At 51.6% G+C, this 25,460-nt stretch overlaps 7 protein-coding genes and 1 non-coding gene across 8 annotated transcripts; 5 read left to right on the forward strand and 3 right to left on the reverse strand.

Annotated features, from left to right (window-relative positions):
• Positions 1-416: 416 nt before the first annotated feature.
• On the forward strand, positions 417-3,694 carry BDW74DRAFT_168200 (uncharacterized protein; the record flags this gene model as incomplete). Its single annotated transcript, XM_073726790.1, has 7 exons — positions 417-468; positions 526-773; positions 851-1,479; positions 2,084-2,172; positions 2,225-2,576; positions 2,626-2,854; positions 2,906-3,694. The coding sequence occupies 7 exons, from the start codon at positions 417-419 to the stop codon at positions 3,692-3,694; spliced, it is 2,388 nt and encodes a 795-aa protein (XP_073583289.1).
• Positions 3,695-5,247: 1,553 nt separating this feature from the next.
• Positions 5,248-7,481, forward strand: BDW74DRAFT_178662 (uncharacterized protein; the record flags this gene model as incomplete). The annotated part of the gene is made up of 5 exons (XM_073729251.1): positions 5,248-5,619; positions 5,666-6,041; positions 6,097-6,253; positions 6,319-6,452; positions 6,508-7,481. The coding sequence occupies 5 exons, from the start codon at positions 5,248-5,250 to the stop codon at positions 7,479-7,481; spliced, it is 2,013 nt and encodes a 670-aa protein (XP_073583290.1).
• A 45-nt stretch (positions 7,482-7,526) lies between these two features.
• BDW74DRAFT_26484 (uncharacterized protein) lies at positions 7,527-7,872 on the reverse strand. Its single transcript, XM_073732356.1, has one exon. The coding sequence runs from the start codon at positions 7,822-7,824 to the stop codon at positions 7,573-7,575; it is 252 nt and encodes an 83-aa protein (XP_073583291.1). The 5' UTR covers positions 7,825-7,872; the 3' UTR covers positions 7,527-7,572.
• Positions 7,873-8,816: 944 nt separating this feature from the next.
• Positions 8,817-10,831, reverse strand: BDW74DRAFT_154156 (glycosyltransferase family 15 protein). Its single transcript, XM_073724633.1, has 4 exons — positions 10,452-10,831; positions 9,593-10,396; positions 9,259-9,547; positions 8,817-9,207 (listed from the first exon to the last, which is right to left on the reverse strand). The coding sequence occupies exons 1-4, from the start codon at positions 10,497-10,499 to the stop codon at positions 8,945-8,947; spliced, it is 1,404 nt and encodes a 467-aa protein (XP_073583292.1). The 5' UTR covers positions 10,500-10,831; the 3' UTR covers positions 8,817-8,944.
• Positions 10,832-11,316: 485 nt separating this feature from the next.
• On the forward strand, positions 11,317-14,405 carry BDW74DRAFT_154158 (deadenylation-dependent mRNA-decapping factor PAT1). Its single transcript, XM_073724634.1, has 3 exons — positions 11,317-11,501; positions 11,591-13,783; positions 13,837-14,405. Exons 1-3 carry the CDS (start codon positions 11,359-11,361, stop codon positions 13,958-13,960), a joined length of 2,460 nt encoding a protein of 819 aa, XP_073583293.1. The 5' UTR covers positions 11,317-11,358; the 3' UTR covers positions 13,961-14,405.
• Positions 14,406-14,875: 470 nt separating this feature from the next.
• BDW74DRAFT_t138 lies at positions 14,876-14,969 on the forward strand. The gene has a single exon. It is a non-coding gene; the product is annotated as a tRNA-Phe (tRNA).
• A 1,248-nt stretch (positions 14,970-16,217) lies between these two features.
• On the reverse strand, positions 16,218-18,311 carry BDW74DRAFT_185495 (uncharacterized protein; the record flags this gene model as incomplete). Its single annotated transcript, XM_073731049.1, has 3 exons — positions 16,218-16,843; positions 16,903-17,665; positions 17,717-18,311. The coding sequence occupies 3 exons, from the start codon at positions 18,309-18,311 to the stop codon at positions 16,771-16,773; spliced, it is 1,431 nt and encodes a 476-aa protein (XP_073583294.1). The 3' UTR covers positions 16,218-16,770.
• A 2,900-nt stretch (positions 18,312-21,211) lies between these two features.
• On the forward strand, positions 21,212-25,254 carry BDW74DRAFT_26561 (PH domain protein). The gene is made up of 4 exons (XM_073732359.1): positions 21,212-21,428; positions 21,501-21,824; positions 21,876-22,033; positions 22,085-25,254. Exons 1-4 carry the CDS (start codon positions 21,413-21,415, stop codon positions 25,106-25,108), a joined length of 3,522 nt encoding a protein of 1,173 aa, XP_073583295.1. The 5' UTR covers positions 21,212-21,412; the 3' UTR covers positions 25,109-25,254.
• The last annotated feature ends 206 nt before the right edge of the window (positions 25,255-25,460 follow it).

A 25,460-nucleotide genomic window follows, 5' to 3' on the forward strand; every position in this document is an offset into this window, starting at 1 on the left:
TGCAATCATTCCAAGTCTCACATTGATATCAATGAGCTGTGTTCTATCAGGGGCCCCTGATATCAAGTGAGCCTGTAGAAATACATGAATGATAAAACATGAGGATCGGCCTATACTCCGTCTGCCAGACGCCAGACGTCAGACCCCTCAGTGTCCCACTCGATCCACCCTCCATTGCTTACCCCGCGATCCCAATCAGCTGCCGAATGCGGTTCCCTTGCCCAGTTGGGAGATTGCAAGCGCTGGCGAAGCCCACGTTGGAAGTCGGCCGTGGCCCGTGGGACCCTGCCTGCGGCGTATAAAGCTCACCACTCTGCTCTGCGCTTCCTACCACTCCACGACAGGTAACCACGTCTACAAATATACAGGGTAGCTACCCCGGTGCACTTTGGTTCAACAAGCCAAGACAACACAACATGTCTTTCTCCGTACAGGGCAAGACGGCTATTGTGACTGGCGCGGGCTCTGGTGGGTTTACCTGGCTTACTTCTGAGTGAGTATGGACTAAAGCGCGCGCGTGTGTAGGAATCAACCTGAGCTTCGCGCAACAGCTCCTCGAGAATGGTTGCAATGTCCTGATTGCCGATTTGGGCCTTCGCCCTGAGGCCCAGACCCTAGTTGATCAGTATGCAGACACAAGAAAGTCACCTCGTGCTATCTTTCAGAAGACAGACGTGACAATCTGGAAGCAGCTGGAGCAAATGTTTGAGATTGCGGAGAAGGAGTTTGGCGAGATTGATATCGTCTGTCCTGGGGCTGGTGTTTATGAGCCGGTGTGTTGCCCCTCCGAATCTTTACAATAGCAGTATACCCTACCCTGCTCAGTTTGACTAACTGACTTACTTCTAAGCACTGGAGCAACTTCTGGCGTCCCCCAGGAACATCCGTAAGCCGCGACGCCCCCGACAGCGACCGCTACGCCCTCCTCGACATAAACCTCACACACCCCATCCGCACAACGCAGCTCGCAATCTCGCACTTCCTGCGCTCAGACACAGACAGCACACGCCGCAAAGCAATCGTGCACATCTCCAGCATAGCGGGGCAGAACCCCTCCCTCGCAGCACCCATCTACGTCGCCACAAAGCACGCCATCAGCGGGTTCGTCCGCTCCCTCGCGAAACTCGACGAGCGCTGCGGAATCCGTGTTACGGCTGTTGCGCCGGGCGTTATCAAGACACCGCTGTGGACGGACCACCCGGAGAAACTGAAGATGGTGGATGATGGAAAGGATGCGTGGGTTACGGCTGATGAGGTTGCGACGGTTATGCTGGCGCTGATCCAGCAGGATCGCGTGAGTGAGGTTATTGGAGATGTTGAAGGGAAGGAGGGGACGGAGGTGTATCCGGTTAGTGGGGGGACGGTGTTGGAGGTGTCGAAGACGGTGCGGTCGGTTTTGCCGTATAATGATCCTGGGCCCGGGACGAGGCCGGGGAATACGGCGAGCACGACGGCGAAGGTGGAGGATGAGGTTTGGGAGTTGCTTGGGGCCGGATGGGGGGCTTAATCTCTAGAGGAACCCCGTATCTGAGCGAAGAGTAACAAATAACATGACACGAGGAACCATGGGACAGTCCACGATCCATGCGTAGGGTGTCAGATAAGGACCAGGGTTAGGTGGGTGGCTGAGGGGAAAGGATTCGGAGGCGGATCGCTTGACTAATTTTGGACTCCGTAAAGGCGGCAGTCAATCAATGCAACTGTGTCTTGTCTCTTGTCTCCGTCTTGGTCTGGTCGAGTGTCTCACTTGCAACTTCAACTTCAAATCTCCTCTCCTTTCCTTTAAACATTTCTCACACTTCTTCTTTCTCTTCTCTTCTCGGCTCTTGGTCGTCTGCGAGGGTAGTATGCCGGCCACCCCTGCCGATACTTCCAGTTGATCTGCTTTATCGCTCATTCGTTTCATCCATCCTTATCAGTCCCCGGTCGCATTGAACTTCCATCCGCCCTGCAACCGCCGCCGCGACAATCAACATGCTAGACGATGAAGCTACGATCGGGTCGGGGCCCTCAGACGGCTACCGATCGAATTCTAGAAGGTATTGTTCATGCAGATGTCTCGTTCTTGTACGGCGGCTGACAGAGCTAGGCGCGGAGTTCGAGGGAAGCAAAATCCGGGGTCGCAGGGTCAAGCTAGCTGGATTAGCTGTGTGATTAACCTGGTCAATACAAGTGAGTATATCATATTGCTGCTGAAGGATAAATAGACTTAATCAACATGCAGTTGTCGGTGCCGGTGTCCTCGCCATGCCCCTCGCCATCTCGCACATGGGAATCGTCCTCGGCATATTCGTGATACTGTGGTCTGGTATGACGGCGGGATTTGGCCTATACCTTCAGTCTCGATGCGCGCAATATCTCGATCGAGGGAGCGCTTCGTTCTTCGCGCTCTCGCAGATTACATACCCCAACGCCGCTGTGATATTCGATGCTGCGATTGCGATCAAGTGCTTCGGTGTCGGAGTCAGCTACCTCATTATCATCGGAGACTTGATGCCAGGCGTGGTCCAGGGTTTTGTTGGAGAGCCGGCGTATGATTTCTTGGTCGACCGTCATTTTTGGGTGACAGCGTTCATGTATGGCACTTGGTACTATGTTTGTTGTGAGGTGTGCTAACCTGGCCAGGCTGATTATCATTCCGCTTTCATATCTACGGCGGTTAGACTCGCTCAAGTACACCAGCATTGCCGCGTTGGTTTCTATGGCTTATTTGGTGATTCTGGTTGTCTACCACTTCGTCATTGGGGATACGAGGGAAGGCCGTGGTCCGATTCGTGTCATCAACTGGGCGGGCGCTGTCCCGACCCTCAGCAGCTTCCCGGTCATTGTTTTTGCATTTACATGCCATCAGAATGTAAGTCCTCCTTCGAGGAGGCTCGGTGGATTGCCGTGTTAACAATTGCAGATGTTTTCTATTATAAACGAAATCAGCAACAACAGCCACTTCAGAACAACCGCTGTCGTGCTCGCCAGCATCGGCAGCTCTGCTGCAACTTATATCCTTGTTGCGATTACTGGTTACCTCTCGTTTGGCAACAGCGTGGGCGGAAACATCGTGGGCATGTATCCGCCGGGCCTGTGGGCCACGATTGGACGTGCTGCTATTGTCATTCTCGTCATGTTCTCCTACCCTCTCCAATGCCACCCGTGCAGGGCGTCAGTCGATGCAGTCCTACATTGGCGGCCCAAGCGTTCTACACGTCAACGACCCGAGGGCTCCCCTCACCGCCACCCTCTTCTCCCCGGAGGTCCTAGGGGTGCACGAACACCGGAGCCAATGAGTGACCTCCGATTCTCCGTTATCACGACATCAATCCTCATATTGAGCTACATTGTCGCCATGACTGTCTCCTCTCTTGAAGCTGTTCTCGCATACGTCGGCAGTACCGGTAGCACCAGTATCAGCTTCATCCTTCCAGGCATCTTCTACTACAAAATCTCAGCACCAGACTCGCCAGCCCATCAACGGCTAATGAAAGAAGATGATGAGGCTGAAGAAGGCTATGTTTCTGGTGCTAGCGACGACGAAGGCGCCGAGGCTCGCGCACTCACCGAAAGCGGGATTCTGCGTCGGCACACGCGTAACTGGCGCCGCGTCCTCCTCAGGAAAATGAGTCTGGCCCTTGCCATTTACGGAGTCATTGTCATGATTACTTGCCTCGTCACGAACTCCGTCTTCCTTGCATCTCACTGATCCCTTCTTCCCCTCGTCAGGGTCATTTTCTTTTTTCACTCTTCTCTCCGGCATACATCTCTCACTGCCTTCCTTCCTTCCTTCCTTTCTTTCTTTCTTTACTTTCCTATTTTCTTTTTATTTCTGTTCAATGCGCACATAAAGCCTGTCCAGCTTTGCATGTTCGATACACATTGCAATGGCGTTGGCGTTGGCGTTTTATTGATTTTGGGATGGGGCTATCCGTCTTTTCTGGATTCTGGTACGATTTGGCACGGCCGCTGTCTTTGGGTACAGCGCCGGAGTTTACGGTGATAGAGTTTGAATTGATTGTATTACATCCTATTGGGCTGCATACACATTTTTCGGGACGACGAGACTAATGTGCCTTCGTGCAGGAGTAGGGTCCGTAGATACTGATAGAGCAACACCTAGCCCTGGACTCTAGGTATAGGATAGGCCACTTGGTGCTTGGCTGTGTACAGATAGTACAAGCCCAGTCTTGTAACCCAGCCTTGCACTCTAGCTGGTGCGTAATCTATAGCATCAAATCAGTTTTGCATGGGTTACGACTTCGGTATCTATGCCGCACTCAATCTGTCCGCATGCGCCGCCCAAGCATAGCCACCTGGGCGACATGATTGTCGCATAGCTCGTCATATCAGTTCCATCATAGCGCGCACTCCCAATATAAGAGAATGATGGTAGCGATGGAAATGATTGGTCTTTAGTATCTAGCAGCTGATGCTTGTACTTAGAATCTGGGTTGGAGGCGTGTTTAGAAGAGGCAGGCACGACCAGTCATGCCGAGAAGAGCACATGTTGTACCATACTCAGTACTGGGTGTCAAGCGAAGGAGCACCTTTGTCCTGAATAAGTGGCAGCTCCATTGACCTAGTTGACATCTCGTCTGTTGCCGAAGCCCTAACTACCTACACCTAGCGGACCTGAATACACTCAGCTGCAATGGAAGTTATACTCCAGCAAACCGCGTACCAGTTACTTTCTTACGCTCGATCCAAAGATATTCAATAGCCTACCTACATAATCTCTTCACAAAAATGTGCTTCCGCGAAGACCCCAGCAACGCCCCCTTAGCCCCAATGTCCGCCCCAAAGCCGCGCTACAACCCTAACACAAACTCGAGTCCACACATATAGTAGCAATTAGGAATAGGAAAGCCAGAAAATGAAAGACCACAAGAAGCGCTGGGGCGGATGTGAAGGGTACCACGGAGGGTATAGCCATGGTGATGGCAGTAGGTTGTGCTAGATAGTGCAGGCTGAATCTACGGTTTGAGGTGAATGTGGTGAATTAAATCCCTTCAGGTATCCACGTCACTCCTTCTTAAATTGGCTTCCTATCCTCGAAGTTTGTAAAGGAACAACGTAACAACGGCAACGGGGCATCTGCCGGAGCCTGTCCGTTGTATGCACCGGGCCAGAGCCGACGGTTGCTGCGGCACCGTTGGTATATAGAGATACGTACCTTCCTCAGCTCATCCACCTACTCATGGTAGGGGGTGAACTATGAAGGCGACTAGGCTGCTTATATTTACAGTTCCATTGTCGGGAATGCTAGCACCCTTCAAGTACGATCCATTCCTGCTAGGATCGATCCAAGCATCCGGCTGGCTCAAGGACCAGCTCGAGCTTGCCGCGGAAGCATTGCCGGGCCATCTATTCGATTTCTACCGGTATGTTGCAGACTCGACATGGCTGGGGGGCACATACGAGTACAGCGAGTTGAACGAAGCTGCGCCGTATTGGTTCAACTATATCGTTCCCTTAGCGTACACGCTGGATGATGCCCGGTTGAAGAAGCAGGCCAAGGCATTTCTGGATTATACGCTGGACCACCAGGCTGAAGATGGCTGGCTTGGTCCGGAGAGCACGAGGCAAACACGGGGTATCTGGGCGAGGAGTTTGCTGTGCTTTGCGCTGGTGGTAAGAACACTTCATGAGGGAGGAATACCTGTACTGACGATGATAGCAATATGCTGAAGCGGACCCGTCTGAAACGGATCGGATCGTAGCAGCGATGCACAGATTCACGGCTCTTGCGCATAACATGCTGCAGAACAACTTTACCGGACTACTCCAAGATATAAGCGAGGGCGACAACTTCGATCCATATGGCTTCGGTGTGTCCAGAACGCACGAACTTCCGCTTGCTCTGCAGTGGCTGTATGAGAACCATCCTCGGGGTCTGGAGGATATCATTTGGGAGACGATGGAGCTGATGTTTGCGGGTGGAAGAAAAGGAGGGAGAGACTGGACTACCTTCTTTGTCGAGGGCGTCTTTCCCACGGTGGGTACGCCGGATTTCAAGACGAGTGGCTTTACCCATGGTGTGAATCTCGCGCAGGGTGCGTATACTCTTTGAAAGGCTCAGTCATGACGATGACTCATGCTTTACCTCAGGATTCCGGTATCCAACTGTACTCTACCGCATGACGCGCGATGAGGCTCTCCGGTACCAGACTGATAATGCGGTGCGGTGGACGGAGAAGTATCATTTAACCCGTGCAGGTAGTATTACCGGCGACGAGCATCTTGGTGGCACCAGTCCGCAGAGAGGGTAAGTTCAATCTTTGACCTGTAGTGTGGTTAACAAGCGGGTGAGGTAAATAACCAGCGTTCTAGATCAGAAACATGCATGGCCGTGGAGATGATGTACTCCATGGCATATCTATATCGGATGTACGGGATCAATGAGTACGCCGACATGGCAGAGCGTCCTGCATTCAATGCCCTCCCCGCCGCCATAAGCCCCGAATGTGAGTCTCTCCGTAGCAAGGACAAGCTCAAGGGCAAGTACTGATAGCGAAACAGGGTGGGCGCACCAATACGTGCAGCAGACAAACCAGCCCTGGTCGAAGAACCTCACCGGTGATCCCTTCTTCAACGTCGACTCGTACGGAAGTTCCTTCGGCCTGGAACCAAACTTTCCCTGCTGCACGGTCAACCATGCCCAGGGGTATCCCAAGTACACTGCCAATTCATATGTCCGCCAGGAAGCCGACCATATCGTCCATGCACTACTGGGGCCCACGACTTTGAACACTCGAGTCCATGGCGAGAAGGTGCGTATTGCCTGCAACACAAATTATCCATTCGATGGGCAGCTTCGATACACGATCACCACCGAGACGTCGGTCGACTTCTCCGTGCGCATCCCTGCCTGGGCACTCAGTTCCAACTCAGACGGCAGTTCCAGGTCCAAGTACCGAGTTGGCCAGGGTGAATGGCGTACCTTGTCCCCTTCCACGGACTCTCTTCAAAGCTTCAGCATTCCCAGGGACACTGGTACAAAAACAATTGAGGTAAACCTGTACATGAAACCCCGTGTCACCGAGCCTCGAAACGGCACCGACTCAGTGGCCATCTACTACGGCCCCCTCCTCTATGCTCTCGATATTGAATATGCCAATCCAGCCTCTCACCCTCCCTTGAACTGGACAGACCGCACACCTCTCCCGTCCACTCAGGTACTGCCACAGACTCGGGACTGGGTGTTGGATGCAACGTCGGAATGGCGATACGCTATCGACCCAGATTCAGTGACAGTAGAGCACCTACAGGAGACTGGTAGGGCTTTGTCAAATCCCATTTGGGCTCGTGAAGCAACACCAGTGGCTTTGTGGGTCGATGCTTGGGTCATCGACTGGCAGGATGAGTTGGGTACGGCGACGCTTCCGCCAGTGAGGCCGGTGGTGAGCGGGGAGCCGACGAGAGTCAGGTTGGTTCCATATGGAGCCGCGAAGCTGCATATTGCGGAGTTTCCGGTGGCAAGCAGAGCAGAGTAGATGTGGGAGAGACGAGACATGAGGCTGCTAAGCTGTATGCGGAGGATGAGCTCTGAGCCGTCCTCGAGACCTAAATCTGTCCATATCCATCTCACTTGTAGTATGAATAATAAGCGAGTAGTAGCAGCAAATAGAAGCATGAATAGAAACGAAAGGATTGCAAGATGAAGCACGAAAGACGACGTTGGTTGTTGGTGAGAGCGGAGGGGAGGGGAGCACCTGAGAGTGGAAGGATCGAGGTTGTGACTGTGGCTGCGCTTACAAAGTCATCTAGATACTGCGCAACGGAGACTATTATTGTCAGTCGTTTATTTCCCTTGAGGCCGTGGTCATGACATGACATGAAGACTCTTTACCGAATTAGTCCCCATGCACCGCCCAAGCATAGCCACCGGGGCAACACAGTGCTCACTGCTTGCCACAGGGCTGAGCCAGCCACATGGACATGATCATTCATCTTGCATGTTGCATGTTGCAGACTGTAAGGGAGCCTGCCTATACTCTAGATTCCATGGGTAGCAACTATATAAAGCTTGGAAGCCAGCCGGCCTTGAGACATCTATCACAGAACAAACGGGTGCATTAAACATACACACGCTGTATCCATACCATCTAATTAACCATCTTCTTGTCCTACTTAGCTCTTTCTACAACAACATTTCCTTCCCTCCTAGTCTATCTTCCATCTCCCCCCAACTTCCACAAAGCCACCATATCAATCAATCACTTCCACTCGTGCCGGAACTCCGAGACATCCGTCGAGCGCACAGGACAACCCAAAGAACCAAGTTCCTACATCTGTGCCGAAGACGCAAAAGCCAATATGTGTTTCCGGGACTCGCGCAACACTTCAACCGGGTCTGGCTGGGAAGCCCCTAGACCGCACTACAACTACAACCCGAACTACAGCTACGCCAGCCACCAGAAACAGAAGGAGAACAAGCACGGGCATGGGCATGGGTATAGCTATGGGTATGGCGGGGATGGAGGGGGCGGGGGAGGTGGTGGTGGTGACGGGGGTGGTGGAGGGGGGTGTTAGATCATCTGAAGGATTGGAATCATGAAGATATGGGTTATGAAGCTGAATGTACTCGGCTTATTTCATTCTATTCGAGGTTATCTATAGCAAATCGCAAACTTAAAACAACATTCTCCTCAGCACCACCAGCCCTGTTTTTGTCCAGTGCCTTGTCCAATTTCTCCAAGACCTCTACAGGCGACGGTATCGATGCAATCTTTGAATTGGAAATAGTATAACTCATGTTGGTACAAATGTACAAGTATGTATGTGTAGGTCTATAGAATTATCGATTCGATCAACCCCCAGCTGGCGCAATATGTACGGCCAGTGCAAAAAAGCAACATACCTTCTATAGCCCGAATGCCCATCAACGCCGATATATGCAAGTCAAAGCAAGGTAAGAATATTCCGTGACGCCAAGTACCAACGACTTTTCCTTTCCTTATGCGGGCCATGAGCGGCCTACCCTTTCCCTCTCCCATTCTCGCTTCTCTTTCTGATACCGATCCCAAAGGGTTTGGCTTTGCAGGTACAGGTGTTGCACCTCTTGGAGCGCTTGCTTCCGAGCCCGGTGGTTGATAGCAATTGCCACGATCGCAGCAATAGCCACCAGGGCGACAAAGATTCCGAAGATTGCTAGCCAGCTGTACTCGTCTACTCCCGGGGGTAGCGGCATGTTGTTGGTCTTGTAGTATCGGGAAAGACCTGGATAAAACAAGATTAGTTGGGACACTGGCATCGGCAGGTAAGACTGACATGAGAAGCCCTTCCAGTCAAAGTTCCCTGAGGGGTCGCAGCTACATCGGAGGTCCATCCGCAGCTGTTCATCGCGGGGGCAGTGAGTGAAAGGTATATGGTAGTAGGAGATTTCGTCCCAGAAGTGAAGCTGTTCTTTTTTGAGAAGTAATCCGGCAGCGATTGAGTGGACAGGTGCGTCGCCCCATCTCTCGTAGTAGAAGCCGCCTGCCTGGTCTAGCGAGTTGAAGTAGTCCAAGTATTCTTTGGATCGTAGCCAGTCCAAGCTTGCGATCTCAAAGTTTGACCACTGTACGTGTTAGCTGGACTAAATTATATGGCAGAGGACGCTTACAAAGTGGCATTTGTTATAGGTGTCACCTTTGTCGTCACTCAAGAATCGCATTGAGTTTCCTTCCGCGATGTGCTCCGGGTGGTCGTCCACGAACTGCTTCACCGAGTCCCAGAGTGTAGGAATAGTACCCTCGTACTCATACATGCTCATCACAAAACTGTACTTCTTATCGTTCTCCTTCATGAAAAGAAACGGATCGTAGGGAATGTCGCAGAATAGCTCGACGCCGGGTTCCACTCGCCAGTAGAACTCATACTCCTGCAGCAGAGGGTGGCGGAAAAAGAACCCGGACTCGTAACGACACATATGCCGGTAGCTCTCCGAGTGTCCGTATATAATCTTCTTCTCTTTCATCTCTTCCCGAACTTCCCTTGCCTTGTCCTGATCTATCCAATCGGGGTACGACCAGTGCTCATTCGGAATTTCACCATAGCGCGTAGTGCCGGATACCAACGATGTCGTGATACGCTTGAAGTTGTCATCAAAAGGTTGGTCGTTGAGGAAGACCCAGTCATAGTGAAAGTTACGGTTGAAGCGGTCCTCCACCTGGCGAATGGCTTGCGCAATCTCCCAAACATCAGAGTTCCGTGCCAGAGTTACAAACGTCGCATTGGCACGGCCGCCAGGATGGTTCGCTGCAAATCTCACTACCTCGCTGCTCGATTGTGGGTTGAGCGAGTATCCGAATGCGTTCACGGGTCGGTCATCGGAGGGCGGCGGAGATGTTAAGGCAGATCCTAGCTTTGTTGCGGAGCTATCGGGGACGGGGAGCGAGCGTCTGGAGAGGAAGAACAGTGCTAGTCCCTATATAAAGCAGACTGTCAGTTACAATGTAGCGATAAGAAGGGAGTAGACCGACCAGGAGGGCAAATAGAATATACCGCGCATACTTCCCCTGTATCGGCATCTCGGTAGCGGCGTGCTATCGGAGCACGGGGTCACCGCTCGGTTCAGAGCGAAGGTGTTAATATCAGAAGCAGCTCTTAGGACCGCGAGAAGATGATTTTGGTGACGCCTTGAGTCCGATCCCTGTTCTTGGTGAGTCCGCTAATGCCTTCAATGTTTCGGGGACGCGACAACCGAGTGCGGAGATCGGAAGATAGACCGACGAGCGCTGTTCGTCTTAGGGTTACAGTCGGTTGATGGCAATCCCAAAAGGACATCTCCGGGAATAAACTTGTAATCAAGGAGCAATTAAGCTTTGCTATGCTTTTAGAGGAGGGTGTGATGAAAGAAAGGACCTTTGCCTCCAGCAGCAGTGAACTGAGGGTTCTGATTATCTCATTGGCCGGGACCCATAGCATACGTATGCACTCATTGTAATGCCAGCCACAAAGTCTGAGACAATGACCTGCCCTCTCTACTCCAGAGGAGGTCAGCATACACAGTGGTGGTATTATTGTTCAGCCACACAGGGCTGGTATAGATCTGATGGCGAGACTCGAAGCCCTCCTGCAGATCAGTGCAGTAGGAGTCTCTGCATCGAGTAACATGCTCCTTGACATTAAACATTAACTGTCTTTGCGGACTTGTATCAGCTCTTCTGTCAGACTTGTCAGACCTGAGCTTCTATGGCTAAGCACATAAAGAGGCTTCTGCATCAAAGAACTCCAAAACCTGTTCCTATGAGTGAGCATGTGTTCAGGCCTCAGGCACTCAGGCAGAAAGCGTGACTTGACTTCATCCCGCACCACAATTATGTTCAGTGTTAAATCTCCCGAGTCCTCCCACCTCGCTCCCCTCGCCCATCCACCTCCCCGTCGAATATGTCGTTCTTCGGCTTCGACACAACCCTTCCCAGGGACCGAGCTCCCCCGGGCAGCCAGAGGGGTATTTTCGACACTCCCGATCCCTTTGCTGAGGTTGCTCGCGCTCAGGCAGCGGCGCTCCATGACGACGATGGCGACGTGTAAGCTATCCCCACTCAATGGCCGAGCTCTCGGTGTCATTGAGTATCTTGGCGTGCAATAGTGCTGACCGTCGCTTCGACGACTGCAGTCTCAATTTCGAAGATACCTACGATGGTCTAGGAGACCAGCTGGATGATGATCAGGATGCTTTCAACCAGGACACCTTCGGCGAGGTGGACACCGCTCCTGTCGGCAAGGACTTTGACTTTTTTGGAAAGACTGCGCAAGTGTCAGAGGTTATCGGAGAAGAACAAGTCCGCTATAACCTCAAGAATCCTCAAGCGCCCGTCGCTCGCGTTACGGAGACCCAGACAACTACCGCCACCACGTTGCAACAGCCCAAGCGAACAGGATATGAAAAGTACTCGGACCCCGGCTACATTCCGGATCTCCAGGCCAAGTCCAGTGTGTGGGGCTTGCCGAGTAAACAGGAACCGGTGCCTCAGGTCTCGCAGGCGAAGAAGATGATGAGTCTGGAGGAGGTTGAAGCGCAAATCCGGGGCCACGGTGTTCCCCCGCCGGGACTCGGCGGACCGCATGTATCTCTGCCACAACAGATCTCTGAACCTCTCCCTCCCCAGAGACCCCCTGGCCTTCCAGAGGGTTTCCCGCAATTGCCGCCCGAATATTTGCAAGCCCAGTTTGGACGTGGTGTGCCGCCGCCCCATTTGCTGCATCCCCAAACGATGGCTCCAGAGCCGTTTCCTCATCCTGCCCACGCCCCCAACATTCCTCTGCATCTTCTCCAGAATCCTCTTCAGAACCCTAACGGTCCGCCTCCACATATGGCGCCTCTTCAGCACCAAGCAATCCCACCGCGGGAGCAGCCCTCGCAACGTCTCTACCAACACCAGCCCCTGCCGCAGCACTCCCGAGGACCTAGTGCGCAGTTGCCGCTGATCACTAACCCGCAGCAGTTGATGAACCTTACGGAAGAACAGCGCGTAGCGTACTTGATGGAAGATGCTAAACGTGCTAAGCGGAACCATAAGATTTTCCTTCTATCGAAGGGCAACGGACTGATGACTCCTCAAGACAAGAATTTTATCACACGCATCCAGCTACAGCAATTGGTAGCACAAACTGGAAACATGGCGGATACTGACTCTGATGCTGTCTTGGCGGAAGATTTCTACTATCAGGTGTACAGCCAAATTCGGGGCGCCCCACGGCAACACCCCCACCAGCCCCTTGGTCACTTCGCGCAGACTTATCTACTCCAGACCGGTAATCGCGTCGGTGGGCATTCTCGGAAGCACGGCCAAAGCGCGGACAACCACATGCAGCGCATGCAGCAACAGGTGCAACGTGCGGTGGAGGCTGCCAAAGCAAAGCCCAAGAATAAGCAGCTCATCATCGAGGGTAGTCTAGGAAAGATTTCGTTTGGAAATGCCAAGGCCCCCAAGCCCTCACTCAACATCAAACGCCCCGAGAGCTCCGAGGGCGGCAAGACCACTAAGAAGTTACCAACGGATCTGAGCCCGAGCGACCGCAAGTCTATCTTGGCGAACATTGAGAATGTCTACAACACGTTGATGGAGATGGAGGACATCTCGCGCACCATGCCACCACCACCGAATGAGGACGATGCGGAGGCAATCCAGGCACATATGGAGAGGCGCCAGAAATTGAGCGGACTTAATCAAAAGCTATGGCAGGAACTCAAGGTCATGGAGGCTATTGTCCCCAACTCCAACACGCCCCATCCGTTCATTGCCTTCCTGTCTTACCCCAAGGGCAAGAAAGCTATTGAGCGCATCTTCCGCCACATCGATCCCGAACAGCGGATCACCATTCTCACCATGATTGTCGTCAACCTCGATAACCTGGATGTTGTCCGCCGAGCGCTTCCTGCACCCGGTGAGACTCAGCCGTCTTTGGCCATCAGGGAGGCCATCGATCTGTTCTCTCAGGCTGTGATGCCGTGTCTCCTGGGCTACGTCAACGAGGCTCCATTCAACATCATTATTGGTCTTCTTGGACTGGTGCTCACTCACACACACGTGCAGTTCGTTGCTCGGACACGTATTGGTCTAGGAATCTTGACTATGCTTCTGAGCAGGGCTGAAATCGTCAAGGAAGCCGGACAGGCCAGCGAACAAGACTGGCAACAGTGGGTTGAGAAGTTCAATGTCCTGTTTGACACCCTCGAGCCTACATTTGCCGAGATCTTCCCCCACTCCATCAATGCTGGTGATGATATGTACGTTTGGCAGTTCTTGGCCGCCATCGGTATTGGAGCAAGCCCAGAACAGCAGCAGCGCTTAGTCATCGCCGTAAAGTAAGTGATTTGGTATTATTGCGTGTTTGTAATCACTTGCTAACTACTATTAGGGATCGTGTTATGGAGACCGTCGCACACAGCAAGACGCTTCCGGCCGATATGGCTAGTCAACGACTTGGAAACGTCAACCTGTTCATGCGAGCTATCGGGTTGGACGTTGAGCTTCTCGGTTAAGAGAAGCTGGGATTGAAGAATTGATTCCTTAAACGGTCGGTTCTTGCTCCATGAGGCGCAGTGCATATAACGATGCACATCTGTGTCCATTTACGGTCACGACGTGCCTTGGAGCATACTCAGGGCCACAAGCTCGAGACCTGCTTGATATACGATGCGCGCCATTCATCGAGTCCTCGGGCCCGAGGTGCCTTCTACTCTTCCTGCGTCAGGGAGGGGCGCGGCGAGTAGCAGGGCAATGATGGCTGAAAACGCCATCTAACTACTTTTTGCTAACAACAAACAATCTGTACCAACGAGCGAATCGGCAATGCCAAGGGGATTACTTGATCCGATGTACTTTGTGCCATCGGCCTCGGGGAGCTGGACGAGGTTCGGGCTACAGCCGTAGCTAGCATTATTATCTAGTTCTATTTCTTCGATAATGAACATTATGCCTTTTTGATTTGGATTCAACCGTCAACTGCTGCATGCCAATGGCTTGCGCAGTAAAAGCCAACCTGTCCGATGTAAGCAAAGTTCAAGCCCATAATCATTCCAGCTCCAAGGCGCTAGATAGCGGTTCGGTGACTGATACCACTGATACAAAGCAGCGAGCTACGGAGGACACGAAACTGAGCTACAAATACACAGCCGTGATCAGGTTTCTCCCCAGCAGATCCGAAACAACGTCGAATGTTCGAACGGGCGCTCCAAAGGCCGCCAGTCCCAGAACCTTGACCATGATCCTACTCCGTCGCACCAACTTTCGAGGACCATTCAAGATGCCTAGCCGGCCAATGAAGCGACATCATGCGAGCACCATCTCTGCGCTATTCTTTGCTTAATAGAACAAAGAACCGCCTGTTGTTTTTGTCAACCAATAGACATGAAGCGCCGTATATTTTAAAGTGTAAACAGATAACAGTATCTAATGGGGCGATAGCTCAGTTGGTAGAGCGTTAGACTGAAGTCTTCAAACATCAGTCATTTAATCTAAAGGTCGCTGGTTCGATCCCTGCTCATCCCATTACTTTTTGGCTTTTTGCTGATGGATTGGACATTTTTGGGGGATCGATGGAGTCGGAGGCGGGCGGTTCGGGTGGAGCGAGCACCGGCTGGTAGGCGGCGGGTCCGTTCCTAGACGGGAGACAACTTAGGGCTAGGAGTTGCTAGTCAATCTATGAACCCGACACCGGTCAAGAACCAAGAGCGAAGTCAAACAATTGATGTCAACAGCTGTGACCACTGACGGGACGCATGGAGACTTAACTCGTAAAACACAGAGTTTTTGGCAGGAGGAGACAAGTAGAGTCAATATATATATATGCGATGCGGATGCAATTACTTCGAACAAAGAAAAGTGATTGAAAGCTTGCGTGCTCGCCTGGATAAAAAAAGGCTGTTGCGTGAAGCTATGGTAATTCGCGAGTTGCTCAATGGGTTGGAACGAGCCCGATAAGACTGAGTAGGGCAAGTCGCTCGGTATTGGTAAGTATTTTGGAAATTCGGTGTAGACGGTCGGACGTATGCGGAGGACGACTTTGTCGTAAGACTATACTGTCAGCTAAGCTCCAATGAGAGAGAAGGGCGAATGCGAAGGGCCTCGCAGCAGAAGCAAAAACTGTGCATAGGCTCAGCGGATTCGAAGAGCAAGAGCTTAGGTGGGAAGGGAATATGATACAGAAAATCAGAGAGCTGCGGCTGGGCTTGGAGCTGGACGGGGTTGATTTGCCGATGGCATGGTGGACTCTGTAATTCTAAGCTGCCGCTGATTGCTGTTGACGACCAATGGGTTTGATGAGGTTCTTTGTCTGCATGAATATGTCTGAACCAGGTGGCGAGGACCAGAGCGTAGAACAGCCAGAAGCCTTGAAAAAGGAACCTTAAACCTTGAGAAAGGTCATCTGCGATCAACTGCGACAATAGCTGCAATTGAGGCGAGGATCAAGAGGAGGAATATAAAGCAAAGGAGAAAGTGCCCTGAAGCACATCACTGTGCATGACTGAAGCTTGAAGGCAGGCAGCCTTTGCAGCTGTGAGTCTGAGTTCCTGCCTAAAACCAAGAAGGACCAGGTATTTGGCACTACCCAGGCAACAAGCACCAGGCAACGATCAAATGAGGTAATGATGACCATGAAGAAGAGTCATAGCCTGCATAACAAGATTAGCCTGTGTTTCACATTGTGACACGCATAAGTCTCGGCAAATAAGTTGGGGGTTTTGAATGAAGTGCATCTTATTCACAAAGATCAACAAAGGAGAGAATGAAACAAGACCCTTGATACAGGAGAGATTGATCCTATGGAGAGGAGATTATGGACTAGCTTAGTAGGCTATGAAAGGGGATATCGCTTCGCCAGTCTTTTGTGCTTTCCTTATCAACATGCACCCCTACCGTCCAGAAGTGAAAATGCAATGCAATGCGATGTGACGCACTAAGTTCTCGTCTCGATACTCTGCTTCAAGCCATCGCTATGCGCTTGCTGCGCCCGAAGGAAGACAACAAGGGCAACTAAACGGTCCACAGAGAGAAACCGAGAGAAAAGAAATAATAAAATAAGAACGAAAGGAAACGAAAGTGAGATGAAGAGATCTCATACCAACCGACCAATTGACGCGGGGACAATCCTATCTGGCGATGGAAATGTCGGTTAAATCCTCCCAAGTAAAGTCTTTTCAAGGTTTATCGGTTTTTTTTCCGGGGCTTTGTTTTCGTGATGCATAAATGTCGTGAAAGGCGTTTAGATCAGATCAGGCTTCGCGTACGGTAGGCTGACTGCAAGTGACAATTATCTTGATCAGATTGTAGATAGAGGAGCCGTTGGCAGCTAGACAGTCTTGCTGCGGAAGATGGAAGAAGTCTCAGACGAGATATCCACAAAGTCATACTCATCGGCCGTGCTGGAGTAAAAGCGTGATTAGATTTGCTCTGCGTGATCAATAATGTAAACAGTACTCACTCGTGTCCCATAGATTCCTCATCCGAGCTGCGGGCGTTGCCTTCCAAGCTTCCGCGGGGCTGAGCCTGGGTGAGTAAATGCATGTCCGCATGGCCGGAACGGCGACGAGTAGGAGGCTTCATTAGTTTGAAGTTTGGGGTTTGATACTTGACAAACAAAGATACCTCATCGCAGAGGCCTGCAGAGAGCTGATGGCTTGTTCTCCAAATGTCCTCAAAGTAGTCGGTATTACGACCGGGAAATACCTTATTATCTCGAGGGACAAGAGGAGACGGCGAGAACTGCGCTCCTTCGGTTGTAGCACGAAGGCGAATCAGATGCAGCAAGAATCGGCGGTAATCCTTTGTGATAGACTTTGGAGGCGGACGCGGAAGAAACAGTCTAGCGACATCGCAGAACAGATGAACAGCGGCTAATCCTCTAGCTAGGCTGAGCCACAAGGCAGTCTTGAGCAGGAGCTCAATTAATTCGTCACCGACGCCTTGAGAGTTCCAGTTTGCCAAGTCATTTTTATCGGCCTCTTCGGCTGATAGACGGGGGGTTCCGGGAGACTTGGGAGGCAGCCAGAAGATAGCTCGAGCTTTTGCTGGTTCGGTTATCGCGACATGTGCCTTGTAGTACTGATAAAATGCAGTAAACTCGATGTCGGTGCCTTTGAAGGTGTCCCAGTGTAGGCTGGCTCTGCACGCGTCCATGCGAATCTGCTTCAAACTGTACATGGCTGTTCTTTCGACCGAGATTGGCAGGTTACTGTAGAAGGTTCCTAGAATCAAGACATCAGCACAGCGCGGGATGTTTGGGTCAAGGGACTTACTGTTCTCATGTTCCGAGTTCAAGACTGCGTAGACGTCGTGCTTGAACGACTCGATGACTCTGGCAGATGCTTCCAGCTGCTCGCTAGTCCAAGCGGGATCCGAACGTCTAGTGTTTACCCAAAAAATCGATTCCTTGGTTCCTTCACGGATGGGCTCCAGAAGCTTTCTCAGTGTCTCAATCTCGGCCGCAAAGAAGGACTCCTCAGTTAGACTTGTCTCGCTGGGGAGGATGATTGGGTTGCCGTTGTAGCGGCTTTTCAGCCAACCCTCTAGGCCCAACTGGATACCCTGGACAGCCTCGAAGGTCTCGAGCAAGATCAACAAGAGATGAGCATAAGAGCCGGGAAAGAGGTCTTTGAGGAGCATGGGAATGGAAGCTTTGACGAGGTTGCCAAAGGCACCGGGGTCAAAGCCCTTGGTGAACTTGCCCATCAGGTTGTCCAGCTTCTGGTTCTCTGCCTCAACAATCTGGGACGCCTTCTCGTCAACCAAGGCGTAGGGACTGCCATGGGCATCGAAAGGAATGTCGACAGGTCCAGCGGGACCTCTGGTGGGAAGTTCGGCTGGGGCTGGAGAGGGTTCAGGCACATTCATCATGAGAAGTCGGGCTGAGGGAAGTCAGAGAATGATGGTAAGAGGATGTGAGAGTAACACAGACTAGATACAAGCTAAGGCCAAGCAAGAGACTCAAAGACGAGGCACGAAAAAAGGCAACTGTGCAAGATAAAAGAATGACTTGTGTTGGGGTCGAAGGCTGAGGGCTAAGTCATGGCCAGGACCCGGTGTTGGATAGAAAGGAAAGGACGGGATCAGAGTGGTGTGAGATGGAGAAATAGCTGCTGCCTTGGGAAGAGATAAACATGTCGAGAGCAAGATGGTTGACTGGGAAATGAGAGCATTTGTCGGAGCTGAAGAGAGATGGATAGTGAATGAGTCGCTGAGTGAATAATTGATACCACCCCCATCCCCAGGCACGTGCTCAGCCTACCCCAGATATCTGATAGGAGCATCAGTATTATCTAGATCATGGGCTTGTTATCTGCACTACCTTAGGTAGAGTGTCTTTCACACAGTAGCAGTGAAAATGATATTGCCCAGTACCATGACATTTCTTCAAGTTTGCACAAACAAGTAAACCAGGCACAGAGTCTTCAAGGATCAATAACACATTGTCTGCAGGTAGAGCTCAGAAATCCAATGGCCAACCTGATAGCATCATAGGATAGGGATGTTTCTTGACTTCGAAGTTCTGGTCTTGAGTGTGTTCAGTATAGAATCTGATCGTTCCATAGGTCTTAGACCTTACAAACCAATCATTATTGAATGAACATCAAAAACAATAAGGGGACAAGATTAGATTATCGCAAGAGTGTCCTGAACATTGGTATGTCAACCATGGACACTGTAAGACGTTCTGGAGGCTCTTGAAACTTTCTAATGTGAACCGTTTGGGATGACAAAAACAACGTACATGTTGCTTGAAGATCTTATATCAACGGCGTTGCTTGATGATAGTTCCATGTTACAACTCGCGAAGACATTTAGACTCTATATAAGAATCATCGAGCGTCGGTGCAAGATCCGGGGGAAATAGAGTATATGAATCCTTGATATTGATGCCTCGCTGCCTTAGCATGCGACCGTGCGCTTTTTGTCCTCTCTAAAATCTTGGTCGCTTTGTATTGGACCAGATCTCAATGAGATAATGTAGCCAGTTCTATCCACCGTATCCACTGAAGCTGTACTTCGGAGTATGTACATATATCTAAGCATTCTCTTCTGAAGCTGTTTCATACCATGAGTAGTTTCGTAGGGTAATAATTTTGCAGAACATCTGAGCGGAGTGCTGGCCGCGGTTCCACAAAATTAGCGAGGATAGCGCACTTCAAACATCAGAAATCGCACCGCCACGCATGCGATTCGCTGAGAAAACACCCTGGAGTCTGGGATTCTGGAGAAAGACGATCAATCCCAGCAGGATGGTCGAGTCGGCCCGCTCACCTGCCGCTGAGCTCATTGGGCTGTTGAGGAAGCGATCGCTCCTGGGATACGCGTCGCCGTCTGACAATCTGTCACTGTCCTGTCAATTAATCATCATGACAGAAGAAAGGAGATCGAGCGCTGATTATTACCCCGAGTAACCCTATTACTTCTCCTGAATCTTCAGGGGTTCAGGGTGACATCTCAGGCAGTCAAATTGCAGAAAACGAACTATTCGCTCTAGAGACAATAATGGGCTTAATACCGGAACGGAGCCCCGACATTTGGCCACTCGGATGAGTGCGGCCTTTGATCATGGAGTCTTGGTCTGAATCAACGGCCACCGCCATAGCTAGACGAGCTTGGCAAAAGCCATATTTGTCAAATTGTCTCGGTTCTTGCTCTCGTGGAAATCCTACTAAGACTTTGAAAGCTTTGAAGCTGTAAAAGGAATGGAGTTGATAGGGCAGGCGAATCTAAGAACTGGAGACTAAGACATGCAATGCAGGCTGTGTTACTATATTTGGGCGCGGGGAACAGGCCGTGGGCCGTTTTTTGTAACTCTGTTGTACCATAGAGCACATCCTCGTAGTTCTACAGATTATTTATGACCTTGCCGACAGATCTCTAGATAGACTGGATCTTAGAAATGGTCAGCGACTTTTGCAATTGAAATGAGATTCAGAAGGAGTCGGTCGAGGCGAAAATGCAGGATAGCTGCAATGCCTGCATCGCCATCGCACCAAAAGCATGGATGTCTGCCCTATCAAAAGTGCTCCGGACACTTAGAAAAAGAAACCTTGTCAGGCGTCCTATCCGGGATCGGTGTGAGCTGCAGCGAGCCTTTAAACCGTGCCTGTCCCTGTAGTCTAGAGCCAAAGGTAGACTGGTTAACAGCAAACTGTTGTCTGGTTGAGCCGGTTGATGACGCAGCCATCCAGCTGTGTGCACCTACTGTATTCCCTGTTGACATGTTCCTGTCTGAGGTTTTCAGCTCCTCATATATTCTGCTGTCTCGATTCTCCAGGATTGATAAACTTGGTCGCTTCAATCACTGAACACCAGACTGTACTCGCAAGGTAAGTACAAGTGTGGACCTCTCAGGGAGGCAACGGTGACAGACCCACGCCCATCATCTGCGACCTCCACCGGGAACTCCGTTGCAGACAAAGTCTCAAAGGTCTTACTCCGTGCTCACCTCGTTTTCTTTCTGGCTCTTGCTTGCGTCTTGTGTCACACTCACGGCTTGCTTCTCTATCATCCGCTCGCTCTGTCTTCCTTTCTCCTTTCTTCTTTTCCCTCTCTTCTTCCATTGCTTGGACACCCCCGCCATCTCCCAAGCGATTAAACTATCGTGTTAGCGTCCGACTGACTCGGTCAGGCGCTGACGAGTTCCTCGATCTTGCGCCATCGATTAAGAACCACTTCATCTTGGGCCTCGTCCAGCTTCACTTTTTCCCGTGCCGCTCGCTTTCTCACTCGCTTTCTGTTACGTCCTCGCCTCATGGAATAATTCGTCCAACCCAAGTCTTGGCGGGCCTTCTGCTGTCTTGACAGTGTCGCTATCTCCGTGCGGAGGAGCCGGAGCCAAAGCCAAAGCCAAACACTTTCCCCTCCCCTCCCGCCTCTTCACCTTCGTCAGTTCGTTTTCTCCTCTTTTCAAAAGAAAATCTTCTTAGAAGCTGGTCTTCCCGTGAAAACCAGCAGTCACAGTCATGGGTCGCTCTCGCGGTGAGTCTAATTGCTGAGATAGGGTTACATTTACTTCGGATGAAGTATCGCTGACGCCCCTTGCGTTTCTAGTGCTGTCATTTCTATCCTCTTTTGGAGGGTCTTCCCGTAAAACGAGCCCCGAAAGAGGCAACCGAACAGCTTCAGCAAACGGCCCTCCGTCAAGATTCGATACGCCTTCCCCAGACACACCTTCTCCGCACGATGGCCCCTCATCAAAAGCCGAACGGCGCGCGTCGCGGCCAGGCTCAACGGTCTTTTCACACAATCCGCCATTTATGCAGCTCGCAGAGGACACTCCTGCTGAATTGCAGCGTATATTTTCCTATATGAATAGCCATACAAACAAATTATACTACGAGGGGTACTTCCTGAAACTGAACGACCTTGATACCAGTACGTTTTCGCCCGTTGGATACAGGGACTCGGACTAACTGGTTCTTTTAGATGGTCGACCATGTGCTGACCGACAATGGGTGGAGTGCTATGCCCAACTTGTCGGGACAGTCTTATCCCTATGGGACGCTGCCGCGCTGGACACGGCAGGCGATGCGACGGAGGTTCCTGCAACATTTATTAATCTTGCGGATGCGTCGATCAAATCGGTAAGTTCTGCTGAGCCACCCCCATCGACAGTGCTTTCTAATACTCCCCAGATCGAAAATCTCCCCACGCAGAACCAGGCTGGCGCACAGTCTCTTCAGAATGTTTTGAGCGTCTGCTCCGCCGGTCAGAACCGGTACCTCCTCCACTTTGACTCCTACGACTCTTTGATGCACTGGGCAGCAGCAATCCGCCTGGCGATGTACGAACACACCTGTCTCTACGAAGCGTACACTGGCTCCATCATTGCCGCAAAAGGCAGAGGACTGAATAACATCAGAGCGATCTTGGAGCGCAACCGATTCAAGCATGAAGACTGGGCTCGTGTGCGATTTGGAGCTGGAACCCCTTGGAGACGGTGCTGGTTCGTGATCACTCCGCCAGACGAGAAACAGCTGCAAAAGGCAAAGAGGACCATGAAGAAGAAATCGGCATATGACCGAGCCCCGAGGCTGGTAATTGGAAACATTAAATTCTATGAAACGAAGAAGACGAAGAAGGCGAAGCCTATAGCGACAGTCACCGACGCCTATTGCGCGTACGCCATTTATCCCCAATCAAAGTCATTGATCGACCAATCCACACTGATTAAGATTGAGGGGAACTTTATCCTACATTCGCAATCAGAGTCCAAAGTGGAGGGTTTCGTTTTCGTCATGCCCGAGGTCCATCCTGCCGTGAGCGGCTTCGAAATCATGCTTCAGTTTCTGATGCCGACTTTTGACACCTTCAATCTCTACGGGCGACCAACTCGCCTCATTGCTGCGGTAAATCACATCAAGAGCATCATGTTCGCATTTCCAGATCAAGAACGATATGACTATCTCGAGATTGTAGATATCGTGAATCTACTGCGAACCTCTGGGTCGCAGAACTGGACTGAAGCGGAGTGGAGGAAGCAGCTCAAGGATGCAACCGCACGTCGAATGGCAGACGCCAATAGCCGAACAAGTAGCATCGCAAGCAGGCCTCGTTTCCGCGCCAGTCTTCCGAGCCGGTACAGCCAAGTCCCCGCGGCGCCGTCTTCGCGCAAAGGACCTTTCCCAGAATACATGTCCACGTTTAACCAATCGGTGGATGCTGTGGTGCAGCAGGTGCCCCCAGAGGATTCAATTACTCCAGCGCCACACTCACGAAGCATGTCCGATACAGCAGGATTTGCGCCCAGAAACTTCCAGGGGCCCGCAATGATGCATGACTCTCCCGCGTCCTCCGCCCAAGACTTGACAGGAAGCCCAGTGGTTGGCAGCTCTCCTACGCGAAGCAGCTCCGAGGATGAACATAATTCGTATCTTGAGCAAGGGCCGTACGTGAATCCCGCTCAGGTGCAACAATTGCCTCCGGGTGTTGCGCCGCCACCTACCCTCATCCACGACCCTATTGCTAGACCTCCTACCAGACCCCAGCCCTCGGCGGATGCTCGAAGAGCCAACGTCCGAATGTCCGATTCAACCCTCGCACAACTAGTTGCTGCCGGCGGCATAAATCTGGCCGATCGACCTTCCACATCAGCGAGCAGCAGCGAATACACCAATAATGATAGCCCTGTACCGCCGGGCTCAGCGCATGGAAATGCTGGTACTCCGGCTTTTACCGCTAACCAACCAATTGAAATACAAGAACAAGGCCCGCCAGTGCCTGAGCATAACTTTGGTGTTAGCGGCTCACCGTCATCTCCTAAGGCCAACCGATTGAGCACTCAGACCATTACCATCGATACCGAAAAGGCTGTCAAGCGAAAGCCGCTTAATCGAACCCCTTCGCAAATGGTCAGCCCGCAAAGCTCAGTCGGCGAGCCAAGTTTCGACGATCTTCGTCATACCGTCGATGAGGATGCCATGAACCTAATAGGTATTGTCAACCAACCTACATATACTGCAGCATATTCTATACCCAAAAAGTCAGTACCTCTGGAAGAAGAAAGTGTCTATGATGACGACGTTTCCACGGCGTCCCCGGACTATGCCAGCACAGGTGGGTCTTTATACAGCAAGGACTCTGTCAAGTCAATACCCAAGCGGATGGGAGTCAAAAAGACTGTGGGATCGGGTCCTGAACCGAAGGATGTGGTTATTGGCGACGCGCGTTACGCTAAAGACAACAAGCCGGAACATAATCCTGACATCCCCACGATTGACTTTGGTCCGACTCTGACCTACCTACCCACCACCAGCGTCCCTAATGTCACTGGCCGTCCGAATACATCGGACACACTGAAGAAGTTTGGACACCACAGGAGCGATTCTGAGGCTACGGAGCGACAGCGATATTCCCTGCCTGCGCGTCAGAACGGCCGCAACCAATCGAGGTCACCAAGCCGGGATGAATATCGGCGCAGTGTGCTGTGGCAACCCGCTGCCCCGCGCCCCATAACTCCCGGCGGTGGTCTCACGCCGGAGCAATTCGTGCAGCAACGGGCTGCGCCTAGCCCACCCGTCCATGCCCACCGGCGATCCCCTTCTACCTCGACGGCAACACCTACCCCTCGACCTGTGTCCGGTGATTGGGCGGCTGCTCATACCAGGTCACAGTCACAAATGAGCATGGGCCGACCCAAATCGCGCGGTGCCAGCAGCATGTTTAACTACACTGATGTCTCGTCCCATCTCTCGGCCCGCGAGCAAGAGCATGTGGCTCGTATGACCGGGTCGTCGTTCTTCAATCTATCCGGTGATAAACAAAAGACGCCACCTCCCGTCAACCCAATGGGCTTGGTTGGAGCAATCGATGCCCGAGAGCAAGAGAAGAAGTTGATGAAGGAAGGCATGTCAAACCAGATGGTGCAACATGCGATTGCGCAGCGTCAGCACCAGTGGCAACAACAGCCGCAGCAGATGGCGCCCGCAACCCCTGCTCATTCATACGGTGTTCAAGCTGGATCTAGTGACTTTTACAATATGCCCGCAGCAAGCCGTACGTGGGACGCTCTGAATCAACCTTATCGCCCCGAGGAACCTCGACGTCAGTCTTGGTTCAGCCAGCTCCCCTCGCAGCCTCCGCAGTCGAGTCCGGCCATGTACCAGACAAACCAACACAACCCGCAGACCCAGTTTGGGACAAACGCGACATACTATTGAGATTCTTACCAACCATTACCCGTCATTCATTCGAGCGCGCTGATTCCTATATTCGCATTGCATTCCCTGTTTATTTTCCTTTCAAGCCTATGATTCCGCCGTGACATATCACATTCGACTTCTCTCACGTTCCCTTTTTGGCCCTTTGCGCACGAAATCCTGCATTTTAGACCTAGATTTCAGTTACCCTCCTTCAAGTCGCTCTTGTCTTTTCTCTTTTGTCATCATCGCAGCCTCGACTCTGAGCTGCAAGCATCAGTCGGCGCTGGGGTACTTTTCCAGATTGACATTCATGTCCAGCGTTACTCGCACATTTCATTGTAGGCAGGAAAAGGTGGTTTCGGCTTCGGCC

This window comes from Aspergillus multicolor (assembly GCF_047715735.1).
Source record: "Aspergillus multicolor strain CBS 133.54 unplaced genomic scaffold BDW74scaffold_14, whole genome shotgun sequence".
In the NCBI taxonomy this organism is placed as follows: Eukaryota; Fungi; Ascomycota; class Eurotiomycetes; order Eurotiales; family Aspergillaceae; genus Aspergillus; species Aspergillus multicolor.